We start from the raw sequence: 14,025 nt of genomic DNA on the forward strand, positions 1-14,025 counted from the left end.
CGCTAACCACAAAACACACTGTGCTTTCTGCTGAACTGTCGCCATTGCACTGATTGCCAATGCCATAGTGCGCATCGGCTCAAGATCATGGCCGGTCACATCTAAGTAAACTTAGTGATATCCCCGATTATTTTATTGTTCTAATAATAATTTATCTCGATTACATAGGGAGGTTGTTTATTTTTTATTTTTTTTTATGCCTCTGTATTTAACTTATTATTATTTATTTATTTTATTACATTATAACCACCTCTCTCTCTCGTATCCATTAATTTTGTACTGTTTAATGATGTCTGACAAGATTTTTCTATTTAATTTACCTTGATCTTTACACACAAATGCTGGAGAAATTGCTTTTTATCCGTAAAATAGCACACCTACAATTCCTGATATATTCAGAATGAATGATATATAATTTTGCTATTGTCTGTAAGTTTTTTTTTATTCTCACCTTCAGATATGCATAAATTCTGTAATAAAAATTTTAGGTTGAAATATTCTGTTAAAAATATAAAACATGTTAGGCAGGGAGAAAGGAAATTTTTTTAATGATAATACTTTCAATTTAGCTGGTACAGCTAAATAGTAGTTGTTCAGTTTTGATTTGTATTTTAGAGGAAGTGCAACACGTAATAAATAAATCTGAACACATAATAAGTACGTTAACTGAAACCCATTTGTGAATTGTTTTCATAAATTATCATGATAAAATAAGAAACATTTTATACTTTCCAGCGTACATTTTACATCTTAATTGCTGTTAGTATAAAGGATTATTGGCTTATACAATGAATTGTTTTTTCAAGACATATCATAATAAGATTTATATCAGTTTTAGCAAGATACAAAAGGGGGTTGTCAGATCATTGTTTGGTGCCCATAAACACAAATCATGAAGACCAATATTTTTAAAATTAAAAATATTAACTTATCCATGTGTCTATATTTACAAACGTGTTATTTTTAAAAAGATAATAACATCCACTTCTATCAAACCAGATAGGAACTTTTTTGTGTAACTCACTGTAGTATTTCAGGTTATGACAAAGGGACTTTTACTCTTGTTGTTTTTAATAAATTATCGAACCATCTAAAAAATCTTCCCACCAGTTTATTTAAAAGATTTTCTTTTATAAGCAATATTACACTTCCAGTGAATATTTAAATAATAACAATTAAAATTTTAAATAATTTCCTGCATTTCTGTTATGCATATAATAAATATGTGCTCAAACAATTTTTTATTAATACCTTCTGAATTGTGTTTTTATTTTGTAATTATTTTTTATATTTAGTATCTTCATGAATTTAAAGTTAGAGTAAGTTTTGTTACTGTAGTTGGTTGATGCTTCCCTTCCCTCTGAGTACATGTTGGTATCGATTAGCGGTGAAGTGGGAGTATATAGGATGGGGACAGGAATGAATGCAGGCTTCTGCCTACCTGCAAAAAAATATATGTATCAGGCAAGCATATATGTGTGTTTCACTCCATTCTGATGCTGTAGTTTAGCTCTCTACCCATGTTTAAAATATCAATTCCAACCTGTGCGAAAACTACCTTACCATACCTTAATATTGTTTCATGAGTTTTTATTTTATTTAATTAATATGGACTAATCACATTTGTTTTTTTATTTTATAATTAATTGTATATTTTTTGTTGCTGCCTCTGATCAAGGTTTTACCACAGTTTTCCTTATCCATTTAGATAAATGCCAGGGCAGTTCCTATTTTATCCATGGAGCAACATATCTACTAATTCTTGTCATGATCTATATAATGTATTACTATGTCCCAATTACAATTAAATTACATTTTACATTTAAAATGTTCACAATTACATGAAATTTATACTTATACTGAAACCCTACTAGTTCCAGATTTGAATTTGTAAAGGAAATCTCCATTATAATAGCTCCAAGATGTGAAACAAGTATTGTACACTAAAAATTCTCAAGTTGAAAAAAATAAAAATGAACAGATATTTAATATAACTTAATGTAACAAGGTAGAATTTTTTTTGGCAAAACAAGCAACTGTAGGGGAGAGGTAACACTGGGATTTCTATTGTAAATACTGTCCATCTTTCTTAGCTTCATTCAGTTATTTAACGTATAATAAAAGAATGAAGCTAAGAATTAAACTATATTCAACATAGAAATCATGCTGTTGTTAGTAGAAATTATAATTAGAATTATTTTCTTAATAACAGCAAGGTTTTGATTTCAAAAACAAATAACAAAAGTAAATGTATTTTTTATATATTTTTTAGTATATTTCTTATGGTTTGACTATTTTGTAACTTTGTCAACATAAGATAAGATTGGTTTGCTTGGAATTTCTCCCGCCACCACCCCATTCGGTTGCCCTAAAGCATAAGACTGAATGTCTGTGCCACAAACTGCTACTGAGTCAAAAAACAATTTAGCGATCAGTGTCCTAACTAGCTCCTAGAGCTAACTTAAAAGCATGAGCGGAATAAGCATGCTACCATACACCACTCGCTTGCGTGTCCCACCACCCACTTGTCATATATCACTAAAATGGGTAGGCGCACCCCGTCAACTATAAAAACATATATGACTATTAATAATTAATTTATCTTGTCAAAGACAGCAATTCGCTGCCATGCCTAGGCCGCTGAATGCCAGCAAGTACCTGTCCGCCATTAAAGTGCTTGGAGCCTTAATCTGGCTGGTAGCCAGCCATATCTCTCGGTTAGCTTCCTACAGCAGCGCGGTAGGAGTCTTTTCCCTTAGGTAAACTACTGATGTTGGTTGAACAAAGCAACTGCATCAAGGAAATTCCACACGGTCCGACAATGCAGCTCTCGCCACTTGTGAGTGGCCAATTTTCCCCTTGACTTCTAAGTTCCAGGGTGGCCTGAGTCCTGCCCCCCCCCCCCCCCGCCGCAAGCTGGGCAATCGAACATCATGTGTTTGTTCGATTGGACCTCCCTGCAGACGCACAGCTCATCAGTTGCCAGGCGGAACCGAAACAAATATTGGTTTAAATTTACATGGTTGGAGAGCACTCGGGCTCCTGTTGCACTTAAAAATGAAGGAGAGACATACCATCCCCCCCAGATCTTTAATAAATCTATACAAGGATCTTCCCTTAGTCGTGGCGTGCCATTCTTGCTGCCATGCTTCCATCACAAGGCTGTAAAGCCTCCTCCCAGGTGGGAGATGGGCAACTGTTCAAAATTTAGAACCGGTGCATTGAGATCACCGTTCCGCTCCAGTACAGGCCCTGCTTGAAACTGCATCCCAAATACCTCAGCCTAACTGTCTCTTTGAAATTTCCACATGACCCCTCAAACTTTCACCACTAATCTCCCAGTACAGTAGTAGCCTTGTAGTAAGTTGTTTTAAAAACACCAGTGCATACAATTAAGGCTCTGTGCTGGGCACTCCTTAAATTTTGAATAAGTGCTCGATTTCTTTCCAATCTATGCGCCCAAATGGATGTCGCGTAAGAGGTCATATTTTCGAAGAACCTCTGTACACCACATACAAATGACGGCCCGACAGTCGGTAATCCTTTCCAGCAATCCTCCTAACCTTGTGCTTCACAGAGATGGCGTCTGCTGCTACTTGCCGAATGGTTGCTAAACAGCAACTTCTCATCAAACAAAACACCTAGCTACTTATGAACTCTAACTTGACTGATTATACAGCCTTTATACTTAATATGGGGATTATGACTGTATGATAATTTGCCTGCACCCTTGAGAAGTACAAACTTCATCTTGAGCAAAGAATTCTTAAATTTTGAATGTCAATCCAGCCCTTTGCGGTTGAAAAAGCCGCCTGCGCTCGATCTTCTAGTTGCAGTTATGAATTACCATAAACTAACAGGAGATAGTTATCGGTGAAAGCCTGGGCCATGACCCCTTCCAGGAATGTCAGTCCCAAAAATCCATCGAATACCAGGTTCCACAGCAAGGGACCGAGAACGGAGCCCTGCGAGCTTCCCCTGTGATGGATTTTTCCACAACTAGGTGCACAAAAAGTGCTCCCTCTATGTCAAAACATATTTACAGTTGGCAATTTCCACCGCAGAAAGTGTAAGATAAGATAGCTTCATAAGTGGTGGAGAATTTTTAGTGTTATTTCACAATTTATCATACTTTTTAAGGCTGTTGTTATTAAATTATTACCATGCGTGCATTACGATATGTTCTAAGAACATATTTTATTTATACATCATTTATTTGTTTACACCGGGGAAAATGTATTATATACATTTATTTGAACACCATGATGATACGTGATAACAATTATTAATTATTTAAAATTTATAGTTTGAAATAAATGTATTGATTTTTTCTTCGAAAATTCTTTCAAAGTTAATTATTGGCTTCCTCTTGAATGGAGAGTATCTGATAGTACTGGTTGTTAATGGCATCCACTGTAAAAAAGGCTAGGTAACCCCTAACCACCGTAACAATTTCATCAAATAATATATCTTGTCCATCATGTGTTTTATATATATGTTCATATGTTTACTACAGTTTTTGATGCTCATTTTTGTGCTACATCTTAAATTTTTATGTTGTAGTTAGTGTCTGATTGTATGTCTTGTTTTCACAAGATTATTCATAAAAATTGATTTTGTTGACTGCATGTGACTTGTCTGTATCTTCTTTGTATCTCTGTGTGGATATGCATTCAGTTGGTGCAATTCAATATTCACTGCAATCACTGCAATTTTGTTTGCATTCTACTGAGTTGTTGTGTTAGTTTTTTATAATCCTGTAAATAAGTAAATATATCTTTTATTTTGATCGGTAAGGTACATAATAGTACATTTTATAGATAACTTCAGGAATCGGTAAATATACTTCTTCATGTATAAAAAAAGAACTGCGTAGATTGATCCAAGGAAACTGATAAAAACTTGATTTTTATAATTTTTAAATGGTTTGATAATTTATTAAAAATGGCAACAGAAGGAAAATAATAATAATAAGTCTTGTTCTTGTGAATCAAAGTGTTATGAGTCACAAAAGCTGTTGTGTTACCTGGTTTGATAGAGATAATAGTTATTATTTTTTAAGAATAAATAACTGTTCGTTTTAGCAAGGATTATAGATTGATATTTATACTTTGTAAATGTATTTATGAATGGGCATTTGTAATATTGTACAAGACGTATCAGGAAAGTCAGTACTGTTTTTTCTGCCACCCCCACAGCGCTGTGATTGCAGTTCTGAGCATATTTGCCATATTTTCTCATTCATTAGCTTTCATTAGACGTCATTGCAAGTATAGCAGCAATGTTTAAACAATTACAATTTCTTATATATATATATATATATATATTGTGAACGGTTTTTCATGAAATCCTAACATAATACCTAGGCTATCACAAACTCAGCTCTTGTCGGCTGCCAAAAATGTTGATGGAGGTTCACAGAACCAAATGATTACAGTATGCTCCATCTTTTCTTGCCTAAAAAAAATGAAGTGACAATTTTTTGATCCAAACACTGTATTTTTTTGAGTTTGAGTGTATCTTTTCAATTTTTTGAGCCATACTTTAAAATACTTTGTACTTTACAAATACTTTACATACTCTACAAGTACTTTTCATACTTCAAAATACTTTGTATTTTAAAGGTATGTTTAATACTGGTACAGAATCCAAAGGGCAGTCAACAGAATGGCATAACAACAAAGATTTCCCAAAAACCTGAAGTTCAAAACCATCCTTTCAACATGAAAAATCATGTGTACTGTCTTCCAGGAAAGGGGTTTTGTTGATCGACTTCTTGCTAAGAGATGAAGCTGTAATGCTTTGCTTTATTGTGTAATCTCAAAAAAACTGACTGTGCAACCCAAAACAAGAGGAGAGGTATGTTCAGTTATGGAGTTTTCTTGCCATACGATTGAAGCACCCAACTTAGTAGTAGTCACTCAGCACTGAGTGACTACCACTTGTTTCTCCGTCTCAAGGGGTCCGTTGCTCTGGTCAGCACTAAAAACGATGCTATGAAAAATGTTGTATAGCATCGGTAATCTTCTTTGCAGTGCTGTTCTTTGAGAAAGGAATGAAAAAACTGATTACAAGATATAAAAAATCCCAAATTAATAATGGTAGAAGTTATGGTAGAAAAGTAATATAAGTAATTCCGTGTAATAATAAAATTATTATGTTGAAAGTTATGTGTATTTATAAATAACAAAGCATACTTACTTTCCAGATACCTCATATATTTTATTTATTATAGAAATAGTTGAACTTATTGGTTGGCCAGTCGAACGTAGAATTAGAAGTATCTTTTTTTCTTTTATGGATTTTACGATTATTTATTAGTGTAGAGATAGTTTTTATCAAAAGTTGCTTATACAGTTCATTTTTAATTTTGTCAGTAAGTTTGTTTTTTGTATTTATGTATTTGAACTGTTAAGTATATTGGTTGTTAAACTTGTTCTAATGGTTCTGCCCATTTGTAAAACTGCTTTGTGCATGTTAGCTATGTTGTATTTGATAACTGATCAAATGGATGTGACTAGTTTATGCATTTTGAATCTTGCTTTTAAAGTAAAATAATGTCTTGTTTTTAGTCAGTAGGGGGCGTGTATTTGTTATCTTAGGGAGATGTTTGTGTTATGGATTATTTATTTTTTAATGTTTTACTAAATTTTATATGTTTCGGGTACAAGGTGTTTAATAAACTGTTTTATAATTATATTCTATGGTTTTATTATTCAGTTTCATTAAGCATTATTATTATCTACACCTACAACACAACATTTAGTATGTTTTTTAGCATTAGTTGTATGTGGGTAAAATGGTAATAATGGCTTCATTATTATTCATAGTATTTTGTTTAAGATTTTCATATTTTTTAAGATGCATGTTACAGGTTTTTTCTAGCTTATACCTGCATAATATCTATGTCTTGTTTAAATTGGTATCCATAAGCCTTCAGAATGTAAACATGTAACTTGTATAACTGTTTGTTAGGCGTATATTTCATTGTAAATAGTCTTGTGTGACATTTAGGAAGATGATTTTGTAAATTTTTGATTTTTTTGTGCCATTATAGATTATCCATATCTTTAAATGATTTAGTATTATTGGGCATGAAATTTTATTTGTTTAATTTTAATATTGAGAAAAAAAATCAGATAAAAAAGTCATTGTGAAATATGGAAGTTTAAAAATTATTTATACACATGATTGATATTTATCTAATGATGGATGATGCAAGTTATGATTGAAATGATATGATTACTTACAAAATGTGATTGATATAATTACTTATCTAATTCAGTAACCTTGAGTATTTCGTTGTCTTATAATTATTATTTTTTTTTAAGTTTGTTATCTACTAGGTTGATTTATTTACTATCTTCAACATTACTTTCTTTAACTAAAATAGCTAATTGATATTTTAAAAAAATTATTTCATTCATTTCTTTTAGACTTTGCTTATAGTTACTAAATTTCTAAAGAATATTGTTTAAGTAATTTTTTTATAAATCAGCCTTTGACTTCTTCCTTATCTGGTGAATGATTGATTTGGTTTTAACGTTTGTTAAATTAAGCCATTCAAAAAATATGCTCCCATCTTGTTATTAAAAAAGGTTTTTTTGTAATTTTATCACTTTGAATTTTAAGAACAAAATGTGATCTTCATAAAATTTTAAAATCATTTTTAATATTATTAAAGTACCCAGCCCTAAAGTATATTTGTCGGAAAAAAAAGAAAGTACAAGTTTTCATAGCTTATTTACAAGATATTATGATAATAACATGGCAGTATATCAAATTAATAAAAATTACATAAAGGCACACCATACATACATATGCACACCCTTCTTACATCAGAATTAATCATTGCAAATTATTTCTTAGAAACGGAGCATACATACATTAAAAAAAAAAAAAACAAAGTGACAATTTTACTCACAGAATACTTAAAAAAACACGAACTAAAAGTGAAATAACACTAAAATACTTTAACACAAGAACAGTCATAACAAATTATCTCATTCTACATTTTGGGGGTTTCTTAATCATTTTAAGATTGTATTTTAATAATGCCATCAATAAATCTATTGTAAAAGGACTTTGATAATTAGTTATGAAAAAGCAATTTTGAAAGTGAGCTATTAATTTAAAAATTTTTTTGTAACTTATTATGATTATTGAATAGGATAATCCTAGTACATTTATTTAAATTGAATGAAAATATTCAATTTTTGAGGTTTAGTATATTTATTTTTAAAGAAAACAAACTGTGCATGTAATCTCTTCATCTAGTAGTACTGGTTTTGAATAATCGCTAAAGATTAAAGAATTTTTTAATGGATTATGAAATCTTAATTCTGAATTTTCATAGTGTTCTATATCACATTACTTATACTTTTATTTCTTTTGTATATGAAAATTAAAATTTTATTTTAAAAACTTTCAACTTTTTCCAGGTATTGGGAAATGTACGTGTACCTTTATATACAATGGGTGATGGTTATAGAGGATTTCCAGTATTTCTAAATAATTCATTTATTGGTAATTCGCGTAATCAGTTATTATATTCATTAAAATATCTAAATATAATGAGTGAAAATGATATTGATAAGGCACTAATTGCAAAAAATACAAGTGGTGATATTAAAAATGTAGAAAAAACAAAAATGTAAATAATATAATAAATGTTATCAGATTTACCGTTTTGAGTAAAATTGTTATCTGTAGAGGTTATATTTTAATTATTATTATCAAAGTAAGTTCAGATAGTAGTCTTGCTGGATAAATTCCCTAAGGCCTATAAGTAAGCCTTAAAATCAAATGTATTTAATTGTCTATAAACAAAATGCTTTTATAGAATCTGACAATCTGATATGTGTACAATTTAAACTGTATTAGTGCATCTATAGTCAAAGGACATTGGATCAGTCTTCACAAAAATTTATGCGGTGTGCTCAATAAAAGACTGAACATTTGTAATAGATCATCAACCTGTGAATTCATGTTCAAGCAAGTGGCAGCTTGCTGGATCTATCGTAAGGTATTACTTCAGAGGATGAATAAGGATGATAGTGTAATAAGTGTAATTTTATATAGTTGGGTTAATTGAAACCCAACTACCAAGAACACCGGTATCCATGCTGTAGTATTCAAATTCATATAAAAGTGCCTTTACTAGAATTTAAACTGTAGAACTACCACACTATTGTGCCTCACCCGTTCTACTTCCTGGATTTGGTCCCAGCAAACTTTGTGTTTCCCAAATGTCAACTGATAATCTTGAAGAGTTGTTTTCAAACTGTAAACGATAATCAAACATAACTTTGAACTTAATTTGAACGGATCTTGTTTTTTTTTCATTCAGTTTCATTTCATTTATTTTCATTCATATCTACATTTTGATACTCGGTTACGATTGAGATTATTTCTTTTTATAAGATGTTTTTCATAGTTTCAAAATTGATTTACAATAAAGATCTTCCAGATAAAAATCGAAATTAACACTTCCAGTCTATGGCTTTCAAAACTATAAACATTTTCAGTAAACATGATTAGTGCCGTATTTAATAAATTATTGTACTGTACAGTGTTTGATACTGAAAATTTTGAATATTACTGCATTATTCAACTATTGTGCATTATTTTCTTTAAAAGTTGTCATGTTGTTCATTAATTTATGCTAATCTTTATGTTTATAAAAATATTTCTGTTACTTACTGTTCATATATTTTCATACTTATTTTTACTATTATTTTTAAATAAGAAACACACAGCATAACTATGTGGACTGATGTCCAGATGTTGAGTAATAGTGACATTAGGACATGCAATTGCCATATTTCTAAGTTACTCTCTTTACTTGTTTCAATATAATTTTTTTATTTATTATTTAAATAAAGATTTAAATATTTTTAGAACATTCCTTGTTTGTGATAATTATTTTTAAATACATTTATTATGAAATAAGATTGCTTGTTTGCTTTTATTTTTTATTTTGCCAACATAACTAATAATTTACTTCAGAAATAAAAGGCTGACACCCAGTTATAGTTTCTTAATGTTAGATTGAAATTGTTTTATTGAAATTTGTTTCAATAAATAGTTCAGAATTTCTGATTTGTTTGGGCAGTTTATTGTTGTTTTCATGTCTGCTGTGAAGTTGTGATTTAACACTTGCACTACAGAGAATTTTTGTTTGAGATGGGTGTAAAAACGGTACAGACATTCAAATGGAAAAGAATCCTTTCAGGGGAGAAAATGGATTTTGAAAAACACTCACTAATGATAAATTTTGGGTATGTAATGTGACACCAGAAAGCAGACAAGATCATTGGAACAATGACATGTTAAGCTCTCATTGAAATGAAATGATAGACAACCCTATCAAATGATACCATTGTTAATTCCTTAGAAAAGTACATTCTCATGGAACATGGGTTAAAACGATTTATGTTATAGATTTAGTTAGTTTTTTTGTTACTGTAGGAATTAAGTGACAATACAGATGTAGTCATTTATGTTAAATATAATCTAGAAGTTAATCGTGTTAATTATGCGGGTTAAAAAATTATCTTGAGTAAAACGTTTTTGGGCTGAAAAATTCAATAAAATAGGTCCTACAACTGTATCTCCTCTAGTTTTTCTGACTTAAAATCCAAAATTAGGGTCCAAAAAACAACTCTTAAATAAGTAATAAATGCATAAACTTTTTCTACAAAACTTTTAAAGAATTTAATTCCTAAAAAAAGTGATGTAATCAACATCTATGAACACTGAACATAATGTTTTCAAATTTGTTTTTATTGAAAACCAAACAACCAGTTATGAAAACTGAACACCGCAAACGAAAATTTAAATTATAGGCCCTTTTCTCTCAAAATAATTTTAACCAAATGTTCATTTAAATATTCCACAGTACTTTTCATTTAAATTATTTAATTTGATCAACTTATAGTGAGTATTACATAAGCAGCTCAAAATGTCCACCTCAATTAGCAATACATATTTCAGCACGACGATTTAAGGATGCTGCTGCTTCCTACAACATTCGTGGGCCGTTTTTATTTCTTGGATGGCTATCATGATTCTTTGTAAAAGTTTACTTTCATTGTTGGATTTTTAAGCATACACATAATAACTTTATGTATCCCCATTCAAAGAAATGTAATGAGTTTAAATCAGGGTATCTGACTGGCCATGCTATTTGGTCTTTCTGGCAGTCCACCTATTTGGGAATGTTTCATTAAGATGATGAGTTACATGGCGATCAAAATGTGTTGAGGCTCCGTCCTGTTGGAAGTACGTAATTCACGTTACCAATAGAACATTCTTTAAAAATTTAGGAAGTTATTTTTTAGATAGGCCATCCCACACAGTCTACGATTAAGGTCATAAGGTCCAATCAGAATATTTTCTATTGCACCGCACCACATTTATTGAAAACCGACATTGGTAGTTTGATTCTGAGGTGGCATGCGGATAGGTGTCATTCCAAATATGATTGTTTCTTGAATTGTTTATACAATTACATGTAAATGTTGCTTCATCACAAACAAATATTTGAGTTTCTAATACATTGTTATGCAGTAACCAATGGCAGAAATTAATTCTCTGATTGTATTCACATTCTTCTAGATGTTGTACATGCTGAAGGTGGTATGGATAAGGATGTTCATGGCGGCGTAATGTTCTCCATATCCTAACATGCGGATTATGAACACGCGCAGATAATCTTCGTGTACTTGAAGGACTTTACTGTTATCATAGGCAATATCTGTTCTTGGTTGTTGCGTTCCCATTGAGAATTTAATACGAATAACTCGTATTTTCAATACTTTTAAACAATTTTAATTTTTTTTATTAGGTATCATTTATATATAAATAAATTTTTCCTAAATTTTCTTCTAAGAGAAAGCCTCAAAAAAAAAAAATTTTCTAATTTTGATGCTTAAATCTTATTTTGGTAATCCATAAGTTGTCCGTCATAGCTGGAAAAGTCACACAATACTTGCGTTTTTTTTTTCAATTTGTAAATTTTTAATTTATGTAAAGATTATTTATTAATCCAATGTAAAAAAGGAGGACATCGTATTTGGTATCTTTTAAAAAATTACACTGCAACAAAAACTATTATCCTTGCAGTACACCAGTACTTTACTCCAAATCAAAAATTTTATACAATGCAGTGATTCAATATTTCAATTTCCTTTAATATGATAGATCATTTACAAATGTCATTTTAAATGTTCATAATTATAAATAAGTAAAGCCATTTTAATAACTGCCTATAAAAATTGATGTGTGATAACAATAATATTTTTAGAAATTATCGGAATTGTCATCAAAATTCTGTTAAATCATTTTTTAGAGCAAATAAAAAACATGTACTTATAATTTACACCATCGACCCGGTTGCTATTTTATTACATTATCATGTCAATCATTGGAAACTGTTTTTTCATATTTATTAATCTTTTAGTTCATTTCTGACTTTTCTGAAAGAGTTTAAATAATTTATACTTAATATACTCTTGAAAAGTCCAAAAGTAATATTACTGCCCTCCAGTAAATCTGTTCCCTGTAGTAAATTAGATTAGCTTTTTGTTAACTTATTCAGACCCCGATGCTTTTCTTTGTTAAAACATTGAATAATTCTCTATGAACAAACTATCTCTCCAAGAATGCCTTATGACAAAGTTTCATCAGCTGTGCTTTTTAATGAAATCCACCTGTTAGTTCTGCCCCTCAAATCCTCAAATTTTGGATATATTCTTTGCTCCCGAGTGTAATATTATACTACAAATGTAAATTTACTAAAATGTTAGTAATATTACTGTTCTCATTGTCAATAATTCTGTAAACTATTCTGAGAATAGTAGTTTTACTAACAAGAGTAAATCGCTAATTTCTGAAACATATACTGTCCAGCATGCAATTTTACAATTCTAATAAATTTACTAGTTCAACTGATCTCAGTGGTAAAATTACAAACTTCAGTGGAAATGCTTACTCTACTCATTATTTTATACATTTAGCGAATTTAGGCTCGGATTATTTTTTTAAATTATACATTTAGGCTCTGATTAAGAGCACCATAAAACCAAATTTTCACTTGAGCACACGTTTAAAGGAATGACGAATATTTTTTAATTAACTACGTACTGTACAATTTATACAATTTTTGTTGATGTTTTACCTTTATATGAGAAATATCGTCATTATTAACGATATAAAATCATTACTAGTTTTGGATTAGAAAATGGGGTGCTTAATCTGTTAGAATGCTTCTATTAAAATTTCTTAATATATTTCATTTTTTACTTGTGATTACCATAATTTCATGAAAAAGACATGATAAATGCGAAAAAAATAAACCAGCATTTCATGGCAAGACGGCAGATATTTCGATGACAGCATTGCAATAAATTTTTTCAGATTGCCCTATATTAATGCCATCTCTCATTAGTTGTTCAGTATTAAATATAGCAAACCTAAAAATTTACTGAGATATTCTGGTTCTTACTAAAGTCTGGTGTACTGCGATGATATTAGTTTTTGTCGCAGTGCAAGTTCATAAATGATATTAAGTCTGGTGGCCTCTTCTTTTACATTGGAAATGTTTTTAAGGAGTGATATCAGTGCTTTTTGTAAAATTTTACAAAACCAAAATTAATAATGATGACAATATTTAAGTGGATAATAATACACGTGGCGAACCTTAAAAACGTAATATTAAATACTTCATAACACATTGTTAAAATTGTTCAGAAATGAATTTTTTCTGATTGATTATTCCCACTTTTATTAGTTTATTAATTTTTACTATTAAAGATTTACAAACTTGTATAAAATGTATTTTATTTTTCAATACATTCTTTCTACAACATACATAAAATATATAGATTAATCTCATTGTAAAATAATTTTTTCATTCTTATTTAATGCAATAAATTAAGAATTTTTTTATTTATTTACATAATAATTTGATAATAATATATGATAATCTCATTTCTGAACATCTTTTACATACAATTCATGTCC

General features: G+C 30.0%; 1 protein-coding gene across 2 annotated transcripts in view; it reads left to right on the forward strand.

Annotated features, from left to right (window-relative positions):
• LOC142326417 (U8 snoRNA-decapping enzyme-like) overlaps positions 1–14,025 on the forward strand; it is a 54,991-nt gene that overhangs the window by 20,014 nt on the left and 20,952 nt on the right. The window contains exon 3 of one of the 2 annotated variants that reach the window (XM_075368907.1): positions 8,442–9,951. In XM_075368907.1, coding sequence (XP_075225022.1) covers positions 8,442–8,657 — 216 coding nt within the window. In that variant the 3' untranslated portion in view covers positions 8,658–9,951. Of the gene's footprint in view, positions 1–8,441; positions 9,952–14,025 lie in introns of those variants that run through there. The other variant, XM_075368908.1, reaches the window with a different exon arrangement.

The sequence above is a fragment of the Lycorma delicatula genome, chromosome 6, assembly GCF_047948215.1.
Source record: "Lycorma delicatula isolate Av1 chromosome 6, ASM4794821v1, whole genome shotgun sequence".
NCBI lineage: Eukaryota > Metazoa > Arthropoda > Insecta > Hemiptera > Fulgoridae > Lycorma > Lycorma delicatula.